Here is a 19,562-nt window from a genome sequence, read left to right on the forward strand (position 1 = left end):
AATTTTCAAACTCTCAATCTTTTATGGTTTAATTTGTTTTTCTCTTTCCAATTTATTTATTGATATTTAAAGAGACAATATGATTAGGGTTTTGTAGAAATTGTTGACATGAAAAGGAACCAATAATTAATAGAAATTAGCTTTTTATTTATTTTAATTCTTTTAATATCCACTGCTTTACTTTAGGTTGCATGTCTTACTCTCTTCTGTTGCAAAGCAGGAAGTGGGTGGAAGTAAAGCCTACCAACTTCAACCCTAACAAGACATTAGGATCCAGTTGTTGTGATTAGGGTTTTTGATATTTGAGAGATTTTTTTAAACCCTATTTTTTTTTTTTTATCCAATGTTTTTAATCACACTTAAATAACCCTTTGGGTTATGATCTAGAAGCTTGAACAGATTAATTAATTATATTCCATTTACTTTTGATTTAAAATTTTGTTGAAGATCAAATAAGTGAAAATCGATGATAATTAAAAATGAAATGATGTAACAGAGGTGGGAATACAAGATCTCCTCCTATCTGTCAAATCATCAATCAACTCAAAAGTTGACACATTGTCAATAATGTATAACAAGGTCGTTTTAGAAGAATTAGGAGAAGTAATATAGCATATTGAAATATATGTGTATTTTTGTTGGGAGGAGTGTTATAAGTTATAAAGAAATCTCGAGTAATAGAGAGTTGAGCCGTTAACCAATCTGAGTTGGGGAATAAATTTGGTGGCCAAATGAGAATTAGTGAGAGAGAATGTTTGATAACCCCGAAGTTCACGGTGTAAATACAAATAAGCACGTTATGAGTTAGCTAATTAAGACGAATATTTGGTAAAAGAATATTTTAAATTTGGGGAATTCCCACACGCTGTTCTCTCTAAACTCAAGCATGATTGAAGGGAATTTTAGTGTTTAAAAGTATATCTACAAATTGGTAACCTTTTCCATATTCTTTTCAGAGGCACTGGGCGGCATGTTGGCTTCCCTTTTTACCACCAAAAAACCATCTCAGTTCTGATCCAATTTTACCAGAAGACATATAAAAAGTAAGGGAAAAACTGACCAAACAAAGGGATCAGTTGAGAGTTGGTTGAGTTAGAGCACTTCAGATCATCTTCTACCTGCTCCTCTCTACCTTGCTTCCTTCATAAAACCAGAGCCAAGTTCTTCCATCATCAACGCCATTGAAGAATGCTTCAACAACTTTTCATTTTGTTCTTCTTGTTCTTGTTTTGCTTAAGGAATTCTTCTGTAAATGCTTTGCTTACTGCAAAAGGTGTCAACTATGAAGGTACTGTTAATGGAAGTGTTCTTATCTCGTCTTGGATGTGTTCATATTCATCTAAACATCAATTTTTTACCCTTTTAGTGCAAGCCCTGATGGCCATCAAAGCTGCTCTGAAAGACCCTCATTCTGTTCTTAATTGGGATGAAAATGCTGTGGATCCATGTAGCTGGACCATGATCACCTGTTCTCCACACAAACTCGTCATTTCCTTGTAACAACAAATCTCCAAAACAATTTCTACAAATATTCAAAAGCTTCACTTACTGATTGTTCCAATGAAACAATTCATTGCAGAGGAGCTCCTAGTCAGAACTTGTCGGGTACCCTGTCGCCGAGCGTCGGAAATTTGACAAATCTTCAGTCGGTGTGAGTAGTCATCTTCTTCATCGCCATGAAAAGCCTCTGTTCTTCATTGTAGAGTTTTTGTTTTTACAGGCTTCTACAGGACAACAATATATCAGGAACAATCCCAATGGAGCTTGGGAACATACCTGCCCTTGCCACTCTTGATCTTTCAAGCAATGCCTTCCATGGACAAATTCCCACATCTTTCTCCCATCTTAAGAGTCTTCAATATCTGTAAGATTCTTCAAGAAACAAACTTTGTTGATGCAAACAGAAAATCCATATATTTTTATTTGTGTTTGTGATTAGGAGGCTAAATAATAACAGTCTTTCTGGGGCTATTCCTTCATCTTTGGCCAACATGACTCAGCTGGCATTGCTGTAAGCACTTATCTTTTGACAAAGATTTTAAAACTGTACCGTTTTTCATGGGGTTAAATTGTTGCAGGGATCTGTCTTTTAATAATCTGAGTGGCCCATTGCCCAGATTGCTACCTAAAACCTACAAGTAAGTTACTGTTCAACTAAACAAATGTATACATAGAGCTTTTTTGTTCTTAGATTATTGATTTTATGGTTGAATTTACAAAGCCTTGCTGGGAATTCGCTCATTTGCTCACTTGGGTCCGAGCATAGCTGCAATGGCACTGCTCCACCTCTCTTATTTGCAGACGATACGCCTCAGAGTAATCGAACTTCCTGCTCTCTTCCTGTTTCAAACTTGAAAATCATGGTTTTTTCCTTTGCTATATATAAGTTGTTTTGTGTTTCACAATGTCCAAGCAGCACCTTCTGGGAGATCCAAGAGCCACAGATTAGCCTTAGCTTTTGGCTCAAGCCTTGGATGCGTTGTTCTGCTGACAATTGGGTTAGGCTGCTTCATTTGGTGGAGGCAACGATACAACCAGCAGATTTTCTTTGATGTTAATGGTCTGTCATTTCATAAGCTTATTGCTGCAAATGACATTTTGATATTAAGAAAAGCTCATTAAAGTTTCAGATCAACGATTTGAAGAAGTTTGCCTTGGGAACCTAAGGATTTTCCAGTTCAGAGAGCTTCAAGCTGCCACAAATAACTTCAGCAGTAAAAACTTGGTGGGAAAGGGTGGGTTTGGGTATGTGTACAAAGGGTACCTTCAAGATGGTACAGTTGTAGCTGTGAAGAGGCTAAAAGATGGAAATGCTATCAGAGGAGAAATCCAATTCCAGACTGAAGTTGAGATGATCAGCCTAGCTGTGCACCGGAACCTCCTCCGTCTTTACGGGTTCTGTACGACAACCTCAGAGAGACTGTTGGTTTACCCCTATATGTCCAACGGCAGTGTCGCATCCCGTCTCAAAGGTACAATACAAAACAACATGTTTTGTTCAAGGTTTTAACCATGGCTACTGATTTTTCTCCCATTAACAGCAAAGCCAGCTCTGGATTGGAGCGTGAGGAAAAGAATAGCATTGGGTGCAGCAAGAGGGTTGCTGTATCTTCATGAGCAGTGTGACCCTAAGATCATACATAGGGATGTTAAGGCTGCAAATATATTGCTTGATGATTACTGCGAGGCTGTGGTGGGAGATTTCGGACTGGCAAAGCTGTTGGATCACAGAGATTCACATGTGACAACTGCTGTACGCGGAACTGTTGGCCATATAGCTCCTGAGTATCTCTCCACTGGCCAATCTTCTGAGAAGACTGATGTCTTTGGATTTGGAATCCTTCTTCTTGAGCTGATCACTGGACAGAGAGCTCTTGAATTTGGAAAAGCTGCTAATCAGAAAGGAGCCATGCTTGATTGGGTGAGCCACCTGAAATAAAACTTGCTGTATTCCATACATGAAAGAGATGTCAAATATCAACTTTAAAATATTGCAGGTAAAGAAAATTAACCAAGAAAAGAAGCTTGAAATACTAGTTGACAAGAATCTAAGGAAAACTTACGACTGGATCGAGCTTGAAGAAATGGTTCAAGTAGCTCTCTTATGTACGCAGTACCTTCCAACCACCAGACCTAAGATGTCTGAAGTGGTCAGAATGCTTGAAGGAGATGGACTTGCAGAGAAATGGGAAGCTTCTCAGAGGGAAGATGCAAACAGGTACAGAGGCAATGAATTCTCCTCTTCCGGGCGATATTCTGATCTTACAGATGATTCTTCCTTGCTTGCACAAGCCATGGAGCTTTCTGGACCAAGATGATGGTTATACAGTTCTTCTTATATCTTCGATACAAAGAATCCCAGCATGTATTTTCCTGCAGAATGAGATATTATCAAAGTGAATCTGTCATATGTCAGCTTCATGTTGAGGCTTCTGTGTTGGTGGAGGTAACTCGTAATTGTACAGTCCGAGTTCTCGAGCTCGTAATAGAAATACTGGATTGAGTTTTGCTCCTGCATTTTCTGGTAATTAAATCTCTAAAGGAGACCATGGTTTGGCAATAAGATTCATCAAACAAACAGAAGCAATTTTGAACTGAAAATATTGTTGCCTTCTGTAAGAAAAGAACTGAAAAACCATTCCCGGGTTTCTCTACTAATTCAGTATTTTGAAAGATTTTTTTTCTGTTGTCGCCTATAACATACAATGTCATAAGATAGTTTCCAAAAATATTCGAAGGGGATACTCAACTCAGCCTTGTGAGAAAGTAAGGGCATATCATTGAACATGCTTCAATATAGAGTTCATAATGATGTTTCGTAAAGAATCTTGCAGCTGACAAGACAGAATGACAAGAGAAGGAAAGTCACATATCATATAACAGAAGTGGGTCATACCATTCATTCTTGATTTCACAACAAGTAATATCAATAAAAGCTGCAATAAAGCTATCTATTTACTGAAGAAAATTATATATTAATGCAGGTATAAAATGAAAAAGGGGCTTTATTACTAGAACAACTATTCTTGGATGAACAAAATTTCTGCTTGAGGTGAAGCCCTCCTAAATTTTAACAGTTCAATCAACATATTCAACCGTCGATCTGTAACATAGACACAAGGTCTGATACTCATTGTCTCGAGCACCGGACAATTCCTAAGCAAATATTTAATAAATTCCATCTCGTGTGGTACACCAGACATATCTGTCGTTTTCACAACTTTAAGTTTACCAAATGTACAGTTCGAAGGACATTCATTCTCCCAAAAGTCCAAGTCAGGTGCTTCTGAAGCAGCCACAGGGTTTGAGGAGCCCTGTTTGAAATCAAGTAGAAAATGATGTCACCATTCCGAACTTCATCAAAATATGACTTAAACGTTCACACCGATTCAAGAACAGAGCCGCAGAGAAAAACGGTAAGAATGGAAAGAAAAAAAAACAATTACCGAAACATGCAGCTCCTCCAAATTCGGAGAGCTGGTAATCAAGCGAAGCACAACAAGTATCTCATTCATATCTTCAAAACTGACTTGGTGCAGTTCAATACTCCTTAAATAGATATGTGAAACCGGTAGAGTTCTGGCACTATTACCTATACTCAGATACTATGGGGAGCGGGAGGGGGGTATGAGAGTCACATTTAATTCTTCAAACCAACTGTTATAAATAAAGCTATGCAACAGAAGCACAGATCATCAAAGGAATAAATATATTTGAACAATCGTACCTTGGTGAAATAAACATGCCCTGTAAGTTTCTCAAGATAAGGCACCCCACCAAAAAACTTCTCAAAATTGCAATCAGAATTATCACCAAAGGGCTCAGTATCATCGTTCATATATAATGCAACCGAAATTGCAACCAAGAGTGGCGTGTTTTTGAGACATATGTCTCTAAACTCGCCTTCAAGATAGAGGTACTTGAGATTGGGAGCACAGATATTAAGGACTAGACTATCGAAGTAGGAAAGCGCCAGAGTCTCAAGGAGTGGACAATTAGCAATAAGACTTTCAATGTCTTCGGGTGCAATCAGAACTTGATGAAGCTTTAGGCTTTTCAAGCATAAGAATCCCTTAAAGGTAGGAGGTGGATCCAATTCACAACGATACAGCTCCAATAGGGTCAATTTACTACAGTTAAAAAGACAAGAATGAACCCTAAACCACTCACCGTCTCCCAATTCAATAATCAATTCCCTGATGCCCTTCCTTGAAAGGAAAAGCATCCACTGATCTAAATCTGGGGTATTCTGTAAGTAGGTAGCAGAAAGATGGAACTTGTGAATTGGACCTTCATGAAGAAAAAGAACATGAGTGATGAAATATATAAGGTCTTCATAAATTCCATCGTTGGACATGGCAACACAATCATCATCAAACACAAGTTGAGTAAGGGTATTCCACTTATATCTCCATCTCCTAGATAAAACACTGGTTCTAATGGCATCTCTAATCGGTAACCTCGTGAGAATGCATTCTATAATGCTCTGAGGCAGATCGCTTAAATGATCCACGCCCAAAATGTCACCCATTTAAAAATTTCGCTGTCTATCTGCAATAGAAGCAAGAACACGATGAGAAACTGCAATAACACAATTATTCCACCCGGGCATTCATGCAGTAAAGGAAAATGAAAAAAAGAAAAAACACACTACTTCCGAATTCAGACCAAAGAACACAGTTTTGGAGAGCAAGGAAACTGACGAGGTCTACAAAATTCATAAAACCCACCAGCGAGTTAAGGATCAGAAGAGAAGAAGAGGCGGAAAAGCGGCGTTGCGGTCGCCTGCAGCTCTCAGTTCAAAAATGATCGGAGGAAGGACGGCGTAAACAGAGAATTGAAGAAAATGATAAACATACGCAAAAGTTTGGAGTGGGCAGTGGCAGGGGTTTCTGTTCAGTGAAAGGGACGCCGCGTTCGGTGTAGGTTGTAACTGGAAATTCAACTCTTTTTTTTTTTATTTTTTAATTGAAATTTTATTCTATTTTAAATTTAATTAATATTGTGGTAATTTTTAAAATAATTATTAAGATTTTAAAATTTAATTATTTTCATACTAAGTTGGTGTTATTTAGTTATAAGGGCCAAAATAAATTTATAATAATTATTTAAAATTTCATATTTAACCAAAAGTAATTTCATACTTGGCTAGTTTAGTTTGGTTTTAAAGCCATGGATTAGGCCCACTCAATCAACATGAACATATTGTTGGGTGGAATCTCATTCGTTGTGTAGCATCTCTTAGCCTCTTTCACCTACCGACTCACCCTTAGTCAGTATATTGAATTAGTTTCGAATCAGCTAATGATTTGATTGTGGCTACTTTGTGGAAAGTTCCTACTAACTGTCTTTTGAAATAGCCAAATCCGTTGAAAAAAAAAAAAAAGTGGGAATGTGGCAGAGGAGAATGGTTGTACTTTGAAACAAAAAGCAAGCAGATATAAATGTTATTGAACTGAAATGAATGAGGCATCTCCACAAACTGAAAAGTAGTTTATTACACACTCAGAGGATCTTGAAAGCTCAAACTTTCTCTGCTGCTTTCAGAATCTCTCTAAACGATACTGTTCTCAATCATCGAGATTGATTCGTCGTCTGTGTCCTTCCGGTGTCGAAGGGCGATGACTGCAACACAGTTTGTGGAAGCCGAAGCTGAAGACAATGATGAAAAGCTTCTAATCTATTGAATGAGTTGAGGGATAGGGGAGGGAGGGAATCAGTTACGTCTTAAGAGCCCCTTGTACAAGAAAATTCCTACACCACCAACTGCTATGGTCAACAGGAGAGGAAGTGTAAGAGGCTCAGGATCAGGCATTATGGTTTTCTTCTTTGTTCTTACTTGACGAGATCTTTCGGTCCCGCTTTCGCGTTCCCGGACGAGATTGCTCAGGCAATCTAGTTGGTGCATAACTTGTCGTTGCCCCCTCGCAATTCCTGATATCTGATAAGAGAGATGAACAACAACAACAACAAGCCAGGGAAAGTCATGAACATATATATGAGTGATGGACAGGACATAGCTTAGCAGAATGACAAGCCACTTACCTCATCCATTAAAGGAGATTCCTTGCCCAACTGGGGGAAAGATGAAGAATTGGGCATAATGGATCCAGTCAAGGAACCATTACCCAACCCAGACACGAAATAAGAAGTTGGCACAGAGCCATTACACGTTTCTGCTTGGAGATTCATGTTCTGTTGGCTGGGTGAATTCCTCTTGAAACTCAACTTTGAATTCAACTCCTCAATTCGAGTTGTGAACTCATCCATCCGATCATTTAGTGATGAAATTTGCTCAGAAAGCTGAGTCATGGCTCCCTGGTTTGCAACCAAAGTAATGTTAAAGAGTACTCATCTTCCACAACCCAAGTATCTCTAGTCCCGGTTCATTTATGTACCTGGTTTGCAAGCATTGCCGGAGACTCTGAGTTTCTGTCAACAAATCTCTGGTGGTTGGAAGCATATCCTGTCATCTTTTTCTCCCTTTGGGTTGTATATGACCGAGATATGCCACTGCCCAATACAAGTTTTCACGCATTAGACATAGGACTAGGCAAGAGAGTCCTCTCAAAGAGCTTATAAAAAACTTGAACACTCTAACCTTTTGAGATTCCTATTTCTCAAGGAAACTCTATCAGCAGAGGCTCTAGAGAGTGCTTCTTTGGGGCTTGAAACCAAATCTTCGTCAAGACTGAGTTTAGACTTCAAATCATCAGGCAAAGCCTGCAAATGACATGATGATGACAAAGAATTGAAAACAAATAAATCAGAGCTTACAAAGACTTCATTACCATGACTTCATTTACAAGCTTTTCCAGTTGAATCTGTTCAATATAGGTACGAGGAATGTAGGAACCATCCAATCCCAGCTGCTCCGCTACGTGTTTTACGACGAGACGATCTTTTCCCTGTACCTGTTTCGCCAACAAGTGAGAAGCTCAGTACTTGACATGCCCATTGGCAAGCCACCATTCATACTGTTCAAGTACCTGAACATTCTGGCGGTTTAATTGTTCCAGCCAATCGATTTTCACACACACTCTCTGATCTGAGAATACATGGCTGCTTCTTTTAAGAATCGTTGCTATTGTGTATCCTAAGGCCATCAGCCCACCTAGAAGCCGCACACTGACCTCAAAAGTTATTCTTGGAGATATGATAAATGGATTATCAGTAACCCATTCCTGTAAGGTTCAATAATTACCAAATCATAAATGTACTATGGAATCTAAAGAAAACTAAAGAAGAAAAATGTCAAGAACACAAGAAAGTATGAACAACCTCAAACATGAGACTGTATTTTCCTTCTTTATTGCGCATCCTTAGATATGATTGACAAGACTCTGGATCTTCACCTGGTGGCAACAGATATATATCATATGTCTGCTCTTTATGTTCTATATGATCTTCAGATAACACAGCCTTAATTTGATCTTCTCTTATCTTTCTCGCTGACTACAGAGACAAAGTGAAAAGGGGTTGTGTCAATGTAGAAAAAGTGGCATTTGAAAAAACATTAAGGGCCAAATGAATAATAACCTTCAGAATGTATGTGGGGCTTTGAAATCCTGTGAAGGGATTAAATTTGTTGATGATTTTTATATGAGCAGTTTCAAGATCTGGTTCGATAAAAGCCTTGTACATTGGATACACCTGCAGGGAAAGAAGTTTACTTAGATAACTCTGGAGATGGTGTAATAAAATGCTTAGCAGCAGGAGAGTACAAACTGTTTCAGAGATTTGATGAATAATTTCTTCTGGTTCTTGGCCAGCACGTTGGATGTCACGTAACACCCTCTTCACAAGGTCGAAGTGCACTCCACCTCTAACAGATACTCTAAGGTCCAATAGGGGCCTCAACCTTTCACTTAAAGCATAAATTCCTTCAATGATCACAATCCTTGAGCTGGGAGCCTCAATGGTCCTATAATGCCAGCAAAGGACAACAGAATGTCTCAAATACTATCAAGGAGATATCATTTTGTGTCATGAACCAACGCATAAGATATAACTACAAAGGCAATAATCTTATTACTTATCGTATGCTATGTTTATTACTTAGAAGATTAACCAACCTGTATCCAACTCTGGAACTGGATTTGAAATCATAAATTGGGACCTGGACTTGCTTCCCTGCTTTTAAATCTTGTACATTCTGGAGCAAGGTGTCGTAGTCAGTCAAACGTGGATCTGAAATAGAATAGGGAAGCCAGTTATTGCTTGCCGATAGCTTAAGCCCACCGCTAGCAGATATTGTCCTCTTAGGACTTTCCATTCTGAGCTTTCTCTCAAGGTTTTGTCTGCTAGGGAGAAGTTTCCACACCCTTCTAAGGAATGCTTCGTTCTCCTCTCCAACCGATGTAACCGATGTGGGAGTTCACAAATACTGATAAACTAAGTGTGCTTACCATCGAAGTTTCCATCAACAATTCGGCTTGCATCATTGTAATCATCCATGGATATGATAGCAATACTAGGCATAAAGGTCATAATCTTTTCTGTAAATACAGTTTTTCCAGCCCCAGAAGGACCAGCTAAACCAACCAATATTATTCCATCATTCTTCTGAGCTAGAAGCTGACTGGCTCGAATAACTATGAAGAACCCTTTCTCAAACGACAAAGGATCTTGGATTGAAACTATTTCATAGCGGTCAGAATCCTTCCTCTTAAACAACCTCACTTGGTCTTTTAATAGACCAGCTCGTTTCTGATGAGATTCACAACTAGAATGATCTTGAGCCATTAAGCTAGGGTGCTACTTCCCTCACAAAAATGCAGCCAGATAATAGAACTGTGAATGATCAAGGGAACAAACAACACTTTATGCGCCAGAAAATGACTGAATTATAGATCAAAGTACAGGCAATACTTCTTTCCATCTGTTCTTCAGGGGGAATCTTGAGCATTATTGATCAAAGTACATTTTCAAACCACAGAAAAATGATTGAAACAAAATTCATTCCAGAAATAAATGAAGCTGCTAAATACAAGGCATGAAAGGATCCACAATGATGAAGGCAGCTTATTCGACTTATCTTCTCGGTTGTCATTGAATTTCATAATTCTAAGTTAAGTTCAAGCATTACAACCCAGCTACTTCTCCAGAACCACAATAAACCGAAACAGAGCAATCGAGTAAAATCCAACCAAACGCTTTCAAGAGTGACAATTAAACAAAAACCACAAAGTTTCCCCTCTCCAATGATGAAAATACGTCGAAATCAATCATAATAAGAACAACCCATATAGCAGATTAACAAAAATCAAAAGGAAAAAAAAAAAAAAAAAACGAACGTCCCAGAAAACGCAATCACACAAGAACAAAACCAATCATAATGACTCTGCTTTAACTTACAACCACTCATTCGACTACGACAGAATGCACCCAAGTAAAGGACACAATAAACGATTGGAAAACAAATCAGCATCCATGAATCACGACAACGAAGCAAAACAAAACCGGAATTTAGTAAAAAAAAAAAAAAAGGAAAGCAAGATGAGTGCGAACCCAATATCCATCTCTCGGCATTTGATTCGAAAGCACTCACCGGTTTAAGAGTGAGTTTCGTGATCACAATGGGTCACAAGTGAGCACAGCCGCAGTTCATAAGGCTGGTAGCAAATTTCATCCTGGAAGGAAGGAAGGTCGGTTATATAATGTTTCGTTTCGGGCTCCAGTTTCTTGGTATAGAACAGAAGCAGAAGCTCGAATTTGTGGGATTTTTTTGATACCCTTTTCCCGTTTCTTCTTTTATTTGAGTTTTGGGAACTGCGAATTCCAGAGAATCTGCAGACGCTCTTCAAGGAAAAGCAAGAAAAAAGGACTCTCAGAGGAGAGGAAAACTGGGAGAACCGGAGATGGGTATTTATTATTATTATTATTATTATTTAATATTTTGGATAACTTTAATTCAATCATTTAAAAAAAAAAAAAAAAAAAGATTTACCATTTATTTTTCTCAATTAATTAATGCTATCCATTCTCGTAAATATCTAGAAAAAGAAAATCAATCAGATCGGGATCCACATTCCGCCTTTTAAAATATATTTATTTATTTTCGTTTCATTAAATTTGATTTTTTTAATAAAAAATATATTATCGTTCCAAGAAAATAGGAGTTTTGAGAGGTTCTTGTTGAGATATTTTGTATTCGAAATTTTGGTTTTTTTTTTTTTTTAATTCGGTTAATTTTGATAAGATATATTCAAATTTGATATAATTGAAATATGAATAAATTAAATTTTTATATAAATTTTCTCTCATTTATTTTTTGTTTTTTTATTTTTCAAAACCCAAAATAAAAAATATTGACTTCATAGCCACTTAAAAGCTGTAATCCTAACACTTTATCCATTGACCACGGCACATAATTTTGGAGTAAGGACTGATATGGAAAGGTGAAATAATGGAAGGACCCAAACTGAAATTACCTAACCACTCCCATCCATGTAAAACATTTCCTCTTTATTTTCAACTTTTCTCGGGGTATTTTAGTCTTTTTGTCTGTCATATTTGTCTCAGTTTAAAGTGGGTCGAATATCAATTCTTCTCGTTGTAAACAATGGGAAATCGATAATATATTCCTAATTAGTAAATATTTATTTAGGTTGACGATCGACAAAAATGCATTTTTTATCTCTTAAATTCGAGGTTGAAACTTGGACCAAATAGATATCAACCCCGAATTAACGTGGATTATAAATGCACACATGTAGTTTGAGATAAAGGGTGGGTATGAGTCAGAATCATAGCTAGAGTCGAGTGTGGGTAATGTATTCCCTTATATACATTTGCATAACTAATTTAGAGACAAACATTAGGTACTCTATCTTATAGTAATCAAATTCGAAATTTCTTGCTTCTTCTCTTTATCCAAATTATAGTTAATAAGATACCCAACCTGATGAGCCAATAGACCTAAGTCTATCCAACCCGCACATATGCAAACAGAAATGGAAGCCCTAGTCGAGCAGGAGGAGCTGATCGACTACCCAAAGAGTGAATAAATAAGATCTCAATTAGGGCTTACTGTCGATCACTATTGTGAATGAAACAATATAAATACGGGTGTCCACTCTCAATCCCAAGTGCACAACCTAATACTCAACTTGACACCACTTTGTTTTTGGTATCATTTCACTCGATCAAGTTAGGCAAAACATAATACCAGTACGAAATCATTACTTAACAAGTCATCCAAATCATCAGTAACTAATCACTTGCTTTCCTGTCCTAATTGAAGCACCGATATTTACATGTAATCAAAATTATTATCGGTCGATTTACGTTAATAATTTGTTTTAAAAAAAAAACTATTATCCATCCTTTAATTCAACATTTTTATTGTTTGTTTACCAAATAAAATTTTTAATTAACCAAAGAACCATTGCTTTACTTTAGTGAATTAATAATTAGTGTCTCTAAGGGAATATTGAAAGAGAATATACTTTCAACTGCTCATAACCACATTATGTTTTTTTTAATTTAATTCTTTTTCCAAATTAAAGTATTTATTTATTTCAAATTGTTTGGTTTCTTTTGACTAGAATTCTTGAAATCACATTTAATGTAATTTTCAAATGTGAAATTAAATCAAAATATTTGCAGCATGGACTAAAATACCCCCACTTCCTTTTTTTTTTCTTTTTTAATTCATCAATTTCAAAACGTTGATTTTAATATCATTCCAATATAATGAAAGTCAAACATCATCCACCTTCATATATTTACTAAACTTTGACTTTCTTCAGGTTTAAATACTATTTTAATTTATATATTTGTAAATATTTATTCCCATTCTTTTATTTTTATTTTTAATCGAACTTACATTAAAATAATTCAATTGTGTATGAATTTATGTTAAAATTTTGTAAATATGAATTAAAATAATATAGTTATTTATTTACTAACCATTAGTAAAAATTTTAAAAATATTTAATAAAAAAAACTCTAATCTTTTGTATTGATCTTATCAGGGTCAAAATAGAAAAATATTATGGATAAAGTGTTCAATTTGAGTTGTTTAAAAAAAATATTAAAAATGTGGAAAATTTTTAAAATATTTGCATTAAAAATTAATTATTTAGTTATTTTATTTTATTATTATTATTATTATTTTGTCTTTATTGAAATTAATCGGTAAAAACGGTTGATTGTTTCTCTCCTCCAATCGTTGGAACACACAACCAATAGAATTAAAAAATAAAAATAAAGTAATTAAAGATTGCATGATATTTTTTTTTTTTATAATTTAGTTTAATTGTTTTTTTAATAATTAAAATGAATAAAAAATTGAAAATAAATAAAAACAATTATTATCTTGTACAAATTACTATATTTCATAAACCTACTGTGGTTTTCATACTAAATGTTTTATTTTTATTTTTTTCTTCTAAAAATTAAGTAAAAAATAGTTAAGTTTCTAATTTATCTTCTCCTGGAATTTAAAATAAATATCTTAAGAATTGAGAGTTTAGTAAATTTAAAATATTTGAAATTAAAATCGGTCATAAATCTTTATTTTTTTTAATGGAAAATACTAAATCTGGAGATTATATGGATGGAAGATTTTTTTTGGCGGTTTGATATTCAACACTAATTAAATTTAAATCTTTTTTATTTTTTAGAAGGGAATAATTAGCATATCAAATTGAAATACAAGGGATCAAATTTCATAATATGCATAAGTATTATAACTTTATTTAAAAAAAATCAATTTGATACGGAAATAAAAACTTTCAATTATATCTAATTTTTTAAAATATATATTTAATTTTTTAAAAATTTAGTCTTTTTTTTTATTAGGGTATATACAAAATGTTTTGGATCAACATTATTGATCAACTCGAATAGAGTCTACAATCCAACATAACCCAACCATTTATTCATTTATTGTTGAGTTGTGAGGGTGTTATTTTCTTTAATTATTAAAAAAGTCTACTTATTCGTTTATATTAAAAATTAAAATTTCATTATATCAAATATAATATTTTTAATCTTCTTAATAATCTAAAGTAAGATATGTTCGATTAATCACCACACCTAAATGATGTGGGAGTTATCATATGGTAATAAGGCATCTAATATTTGCCATATAATAAAATATCAAATATAATATATATGGTAAACTATAATTTATAACTAAATATCCTTAACACGTGTGGACTAGAATTTCCAATAAAAAAAAAATGTCAACCAACTTTTATGATTTGGGTTGATTTGGGTTGAGTAGTGCGGATTAGTCATATGAACACCATGATTTATTGTCACGATTTTATTGATAGTCTCCGTTACTTAAAACTTATTTATTATCTGGTCTATTGCGTCTCAAATATAACAATATATTTCGTTACTGTGAGATTCCACATTGATGGGGGAGACAAACAAAACATTTCTTATAAGGGCGTGCAAAACTCTCCCTAGACGACGTTTTTTTAAATCGTGAGACTAACAACGATATGTAACGGACAAAATCTACTAATCATAAAAACGTGAGCTAAAAAGCATACATTGAAATTTCTGTGTGTCTCATGTGTTGATAAACCTGCAATTTTTCCTAACTTCCCCACTCAAAAAGCTATCAGAGTTGGTGATATTTCCCAACTTCACCATGGAATCAGAGAACTGCTGAAAGAAAGCAAGTGGGTCAACCGCATATTTCTTCACCAGCGCCCTGGTTTCCATGCCCAGAAGGCTGGAATACAATTCCTGATCTGAATTCAAAACCCCTTCTCCCCTCATCAACATCTGGAAATAGGAGTTATCAAACACCTCTGGCGTCACATTGTCCATTCCTGTTATGTTCTTCTCTGCATCTTTCCCAATTGGAGGACATATAGACCTCAACTTTTCGATATACATCTTCGAAATCGGGTTGTTAGCATCCAATGTCGCTTCGAAATCCCCATAAATCCTTTCCCTGAAATTCTTGCACCTCGCCATTCCAATCGTGTGTGCTCCTGAAAAACATTACAAGCTCAAAAATGTAAAGATATGGATATTTGAACCTCCGATCTCAAGAGATCATCAGTAATACCTGATAGAGCTACCATGTCGGTTACGGAGAGGCCCTGATAAAGAAACTTGGAGATGATGCTCAGAAGGCCCTCATTGGCAGAGGGAATATTTTGGTTTGCAAGTTCATAGCTTGCAGTTGTGGAATCCTTTCTTCCAAGAGGGACCTCCCAGTAAGGGCCGCCGACCTGCAAAACGAACAATCCCATCATTAGCAATATAGCTTTTAAGAACAATGGATGATATATGTATGGTTTTAAGAACAAATACCAGAATCACTGCATCCCTGGCTGCAATAGTGAGTATATCAGCACAAGAAACAATCCCAGGACATTCTGATTCAAGGCTGTTCTTTATCCTATCCATCATTCTAAAGCCTTTGAGGGAGTGTATGTTAGTGGAAGCCTTTTTTTCTCCCTGTAATGTTATAGTGTCGTCCAGCAGAATTGACCCATCACACCCCTACTTCAAATCATAACAATTAGTTCAACATCTCGCCTATGTTTTCAATTACATAATAAAAAACTGTAACAGCTCAAGTCCACCGCTAGTATATATTGTCTTTTTTTTAATTTTTCCTTTCGGACTTTCTCAAGATTTTTAAACGCGAATGCTGTGGAGAAGTTTCAACACCCTTATAAAGAATGTTTCATTCCAATAGTCGATATGGGATCTCACAATCCACCCCGCTTCAGGGCACAACGTTCTTGCTGGCACACCACACAATGTCCACCCCTTTCGGAGCTCAACATTTTCGTTGACACACCGTCTGGTGTTTGGCTCTGATACCATTTGTAACAGCTCAATTCCACCATTAACAAATATGGTTCTCTTTGAGCTATCCATTTCGGACTTCCCCTAAAGGTTTTTAAAATACGTCTGCTAAGGAGAGATTCCACACCCTTCTAATGAATGTTTCGTTCCCCTCGCCAACCGATATGTGATCTCACGAATAAAATATGACACGAGAAAGACGTTAAGAAATACATAGACCAGAAAAAAAAAAAGACTCGGTTACCCTACTGGATGTGTAATCCTTTCCAATTGGTAAGAATCTTTCCCGAAGTTCCAAACAACAAAATCTAACACTCTCGTTTGATTACTATTTGGTTTTGCATCCTTGTTTGTTTCGTTGCTTACTTACTTTCTAACATGTTTTCAAAATCAAATGTAAATTTGAAAAGCAGAAAACCAAGGGGAAACAAGAAACAATTTGAAACGCAAAGTAAGTGTGGTATAAAGAGAAAAAAGATGTTTTGGAGCAATATAAAAGAGAAGTGAATGAGGAGAGGAACCTGGACAAAGCAGTCGTGAAAGTGCAATCGGACAGCAAAAGCTGCATTACGTGGGTCAGAAAGCACTGCACACTCCATCTCTTTCCGCACAACCTGCAACACATTAGGACAAGTTTTGGCATAGTAATCCAACGTCAAAGGGGGGTCACCTGTGTCATACAAGCTCTGGCTCAGAGCGAAGAAAGCAGAAAGCAACAGCAGCAGCAGCCCATAAACGAGGCTCGGAGAGGAATCAATGGCCATGTTTTTGAGCTACTTTTTTTTGTCAGATTGGCAATGGGCATCAAGTTTTATAGATGAAGGAAGCAGTTTTGGAGGAACATTTGTTGAGGTCAAGAGAGGATGCAACAACCAATATTGGTCTGGTTGTTGGGTCTTCCTTCCCAAACAAAACCCAAAATGAAACACAGAATTAGAGCAAGTCACCAAACCAAACGGAAGGTCACCTTTTCACACACAAAATGGTGTACTAAACTTAAGCCTCTAACCCATTCTACTCAACTTAACCCATTCTACTCGCATTCAAAAAACTTCATCACCCTCTAACCCATTCTACTCAACTTAATTTTGCTTTAAAATATACTATGGTTCCAACCGTTTTCACTTTTTCCTTTTAGTTGATGAATATTTGCCCTTTGCAATAAAAAATCTTTGAATTTTTATTATTTTTTTAACCCTTATTTCAAGAATGAACTTTAAAAAAGTTACAAAAAAGGTAGTTTTGGAGGGGGATCAGATCTTTGCTTTAACCACTTTTGAAAGAGGAAGGTTTTATTTGCAATCAAGCGGTGATTATTGTTTCCACGTCCAAAATGAGAGGCCCACTTATCCGTCGAAGAAAAGCAAGAAGGATGTTCATGTCCAAATGACTGCTCCGGATGGTACCTACGAAGCCTCCATTACCACCACAAGTTCTAACCCTCTCTCTGAACACACTTTAATGGCGTCCCTTCCACCAATCAAAGCTTCTAGTTCAGATAACCTTCAATTCACTTCACTTCTCCCATTGTTTCGTCCTCTTCTTCTCTAACTTAAACTTCATCAAACAATGCTACTCCCTGCAATCAACTGCGCCCCTTTCTCCTGCTCTCTTCGTCTCACTAACCCCATCTCCGTCTATTCACGGAATGTCGCCGTCGCCGCCCAAGCGTCGCCGGCGAATTCTAGCTACAGCGTCTCCGACAAGGATCTCGAATCCCGTGGCTTCATGCTTCACCGCACCGTCTCCGACCTCAACCTCGACCACCTGAACTCGGTCTTCGCCGCCGTCGGATTCCCCAAGCGCGATCCGGACAAGATCAGGATTGCGTTGGAGAATACCGACGCCTTGCTCTGGATCCAATACGGTAAAACGCAGAGGCCGGTGGCGTTCGCTAGGGCTACAGGCGACGGCGTGTTCAACGCGATTATATGGGATGTGGTGGTGGATCCTTCCTTCCAAGGGCTTGGTTTGGGGAAAGCTGTGATCGAGAGGATTATTGAGGACCTACTGCGTAAAGGCATTTCCAATATCGCATTGTATTCGGAGCCTCGTGTGCTAGGGTTCTACAGGCCTCTAGGTTTCGTCGCGGATCCGGACGGGATCCGTGGAATGGTGTACTCGAGAAAGAAAAAGAAAAACTAAATACAGAATTGCTCCAATTCAATTGCATCTGATTATTTTCACGCAATATCCTTCCCTTTCATCTACCAGAGTTTTAATTAACAAAGCATTCGATCTTTTCCCGGTGAAATTCGAAAAAGGAATAAAGCAACAAACAAGCAATCAAGCCAACTTTCCATCTTCGATACCATGGAAATCAAAATTACTCTCCAAGATTCAGATAAAACAGACGGCGATAAGAATCGGAACACGATTCCGATTAGAGCTTAAAATCAAAATCGAGAAGAACAAAAGTACCTCCGATCGAACGCTGGATTAGGAAACATGACAAATAAGTGCAGGAAATTCCCAAAACAATGACGATAGAAATCCAATAGCCTTGAATGCTCAAACCGATCACCATCTCTTCAAAACCAAACCCTATAGCCATTAACCAGAGGCGCCAAAATTACGACACACCTCAGTTGAACATTGAATAATTCAATCAAAACTTAAAAAGATTCTACTACAGCATAAAAATTTCTAAAATTCAGGATTAAAATTCTAATACTCATCCAAAATTAAATTTAAGCAGCAACTAATAAAATTAAAAAATGGTTCCTTTTTCTCTCCTTTAATACTAATACTTTTATAGACGATATTTTTCTTCTTGTTTTTTTTTTTCCCTTGAACAAAATCCTACGAATTGGGCTCATATTGGACCGAAACTCCATATTCCCTACACCGGCCCATAAGATAAACGCTCCGAAAGAATTATACCATAAAAAGACTAAGATATTTTATATACTAAATTATTAGTACAGAATAATTTGTATACTAAAATGATGAGTTGTGGCATTTTGGAGACATGTGTGAATTGATGATTGTGCTAGATGGATGTAGATTTATCATTGTGTGGCACCTCTAATGGTTGCCAATTGAACAACAAGCTCCTCCCCTTTATAGCTTATCACCAACTACAACCAAGTTCAACCTAGGATTAAGATTAGTAAAAAAGGATATATCCATTACTATTCATATATATATATATATTCGTCCAAATTTACTATTTTTCTTTTATATGTCATCTAAACTACGTAGAATTGCAAAGAAACTCAGCTCTAATGATAAGAAATCACTATTTTAATGATCAAATATCTACATAGCCA

The 19,562-nt window shown here is 36.4% G+C and overlaps 5 protein-coding genes and 1 long non-coding RNA gene across 12 annotated transcripts; 2 read left to right on the top strand and 4 right to left on the bottom strand.

Annotated features, from left to right (window-relative positions):
• The first annotated feature begins 839 nt into the window (after positions 1 to 839).
• LOC111472166 (protein NSP-INTERACTING KINASE 1-like) lies at positions 840 to 4,017 on the top strand. Of its 3 annotated transcripts, none has more exons than XM_023118099.1 (11): positions 840 to 1,288; positions 1,367 to 1,496; positions 1,580 to 1,651; positions 1,721 to 1,864; positions 1,940 to 2,011; positions 2,079 to 2,138; positions 2,222 to 2,316; positions 2,414 to 2,560; positions 2,625 to 2,972; positions 3,042 to 3,421; positions 3,498 to 4,017. In XM_023118099.1, exons 1-11 carry the CDS (start codon positions 1,189 to 1,191, stop codon positions 3,816 to 3,818), a joined length of 1,869 nt encoding a protein of 622 aa, XP_022973867.1. In that variant the 5' UTR covers positions 840 to 1,188; the 3' UTR covers positions 3,819 to 4,017. The 3 variants fall into 3 exon arrangements, with proteins under 3 accessions (XP_022973867.1, XP_022974391.1, XP_022974910.1); XM_023118623.1 differs by having other exon boundaries at positions 842 to 1,288; positions 2,631 to 2,972; XM_023119142.1 differs by having other exon boundaries at positions 843 to 1,288; positions 2,417 to 2,560; positions 2,631 to 2,972.
• Positions 1,173 to 1,792, bottom strand: LOC111486460. The gene is made up of 3 exons (XR_002718884.1): positions 1,550 to 1,792; positions 1,359 to 1,466; positions 1,173 to 1,264 (listed from the first exon to the last, which is right to left on the bottom strand). It is a non-coding gene; the product is annotated as an uncharacterized LOC111486460 (long non-coding RNA).
• A 470-nt stretch (positions 4,018 to 4,487) lies between the features above and the next one.
• On the bottom strand, positions 4,488 to 6,391 carry LOC111479438 (F-box/FBD/LRR-repeat protein At1g13570-like). The gene is made up of 4 exons (XM_023124151.1): positions 6,231 to 6,391; positions 5,228 to 6,051; positions 4,947 to 5,105; positions 4,488 to 4,814 (listed from the first exon to the last, which is right to left on the bottom strand). The coding sequence occupies exons 2-4, from the start codon at positions 6,029 to 6,031 to the stop codon at positions 4,521 to 4,523; spliced, it is 1,257 nt and encodes a 418-aa protein (XP_022979919.1). The 5' UTR covers positions 6,032 to 6,051; positions 6,231 to 6,391; the 3' UTR covers positions 4,488 to 4,520.
• A 530-nt stretch (positions 6,392 to 6,921) lies between these two features.
• On the bottom strand, positions 6,922 to 11,344 carry LOC111489520 (uridine-cytidine kinase C-like). Of its 2 annotated transcripts, none has more exons than XM_023137783.1 (12): positions 11,051 to 11,344; positions 9,909 to 10,293; positions 9,576 to 9,690; positions 9,229 to 9,424; positions 9,040 to 9,153; positions 8,782 to 8,955; positions 8,490 to 8,684; positions 8,292 to 8,414; positions 8,102 to 8,223; positions 7,899 to 8,013; positions 7,546 to 7,818; positions 6,922 to 7,441 (listed from the first exon to the last, which is right to left on the bottom strand). In XM_023137783.1, exons 2-12 carry the CDS (start codon positions 10,243 to 10,245, stop codon positions 7,217 to 7,219), a joined length of 1,989 nt encoding a protein of 662 aa, XP_022993551.1. In that variant the 5' UTR covers positions 10,246 to 10,293; positions 11,051 to 11,344; the 3' UTR covers positions 6,922 to 7,216. The 2 variants fall into 2 exon arrangements, with proteins under 2 accessions (XP_022993551.1, XP_022993561.1); XM_023137793.1 differs by having other exon boundaries at positions 11,011 to 11,344.
• A 3,617-nt stretch (positions 11,345 to 14,961) lies between these two features.
• On the bottom strand, positions 14,962 to 18,937 carry LOC111484447 (peroxidase 11). Of its 4 annotated transcripts, none has more exons than XM_023131073.1 (5): positions 18,712 to 18,934; positions 16,812 to 16,904; positions 15,787 to 15,978; positions 15,539 to 15,704; positions 14,962 to 15,461 (listed from the first exon to the last, which is right to left on the bottom strand). In XM_023131073.1, the coding sequence occupies exons 2-5, from the start codon at positions 16,887 to 16,889 to the stop codon at positions 15,031 to 15,033; spliced, it is 867 nt and encodes a 288-aa protein (XP_022986841.1). In that variant the 5' UTR covers positions 16,890 to 16,904; positions 18,712 to 18,934; the 3' UTR covers positions 14,962 to 15,030. The 4 variants fall into 4 exon arrangements, with proteins under 4 accessions (XP_022986841.1, XP_022986832.1, XP_022986823.1 ...); XM_023131055.1 differs by having other exon boundaries at positions 15,031 to 15,461; positions 16,812 to 17,186; positions 18,712 to 18,937; XM_023131047.1 differs by having other exon boundaries at positions 15,031 to 15,461; positions 16,812 to 17,190; positions 18,712 to 18,937.
• Positions 17,687 to 18,480, top strand: LOC111484466 (serotonin N-acetyltransferase 2, chloroplastic). The gene has a single exon (XM_023131086.1). The coding sequence runs from the start codon at positions 17,860 to 17,862 to the stop codon at positions 18,433 to 18,435; it is 576 nt and encodes a 191-aa protein (XP_022986854.1). The 5' UTR covers positions 17,687 to 17,859; the 3' UTR covers positions 18,436 to 18,480.
• Positions 18,938 to 19,562: the final 625 nt, after the last annotated feature.

The sequence above is a fragment of the Cucurbita maxima genome, unplaced genomic scaffold, assembly GCF_002738345.1.
Source record: "Cucurbita maxima cultivar Rimu unplaced genomic scaffold, Cmax_1.0 Cma_Scf00001, whole genome shotgun sequence".
Taxonomy (NCBI): domain Eukaryota; kingdom Viridiplantae; phylum Streptophyta; class Magnoliopsida; order Cucurbitales; family Cucurbitaceae; genus Cucurbita; species Cucurbita maxima.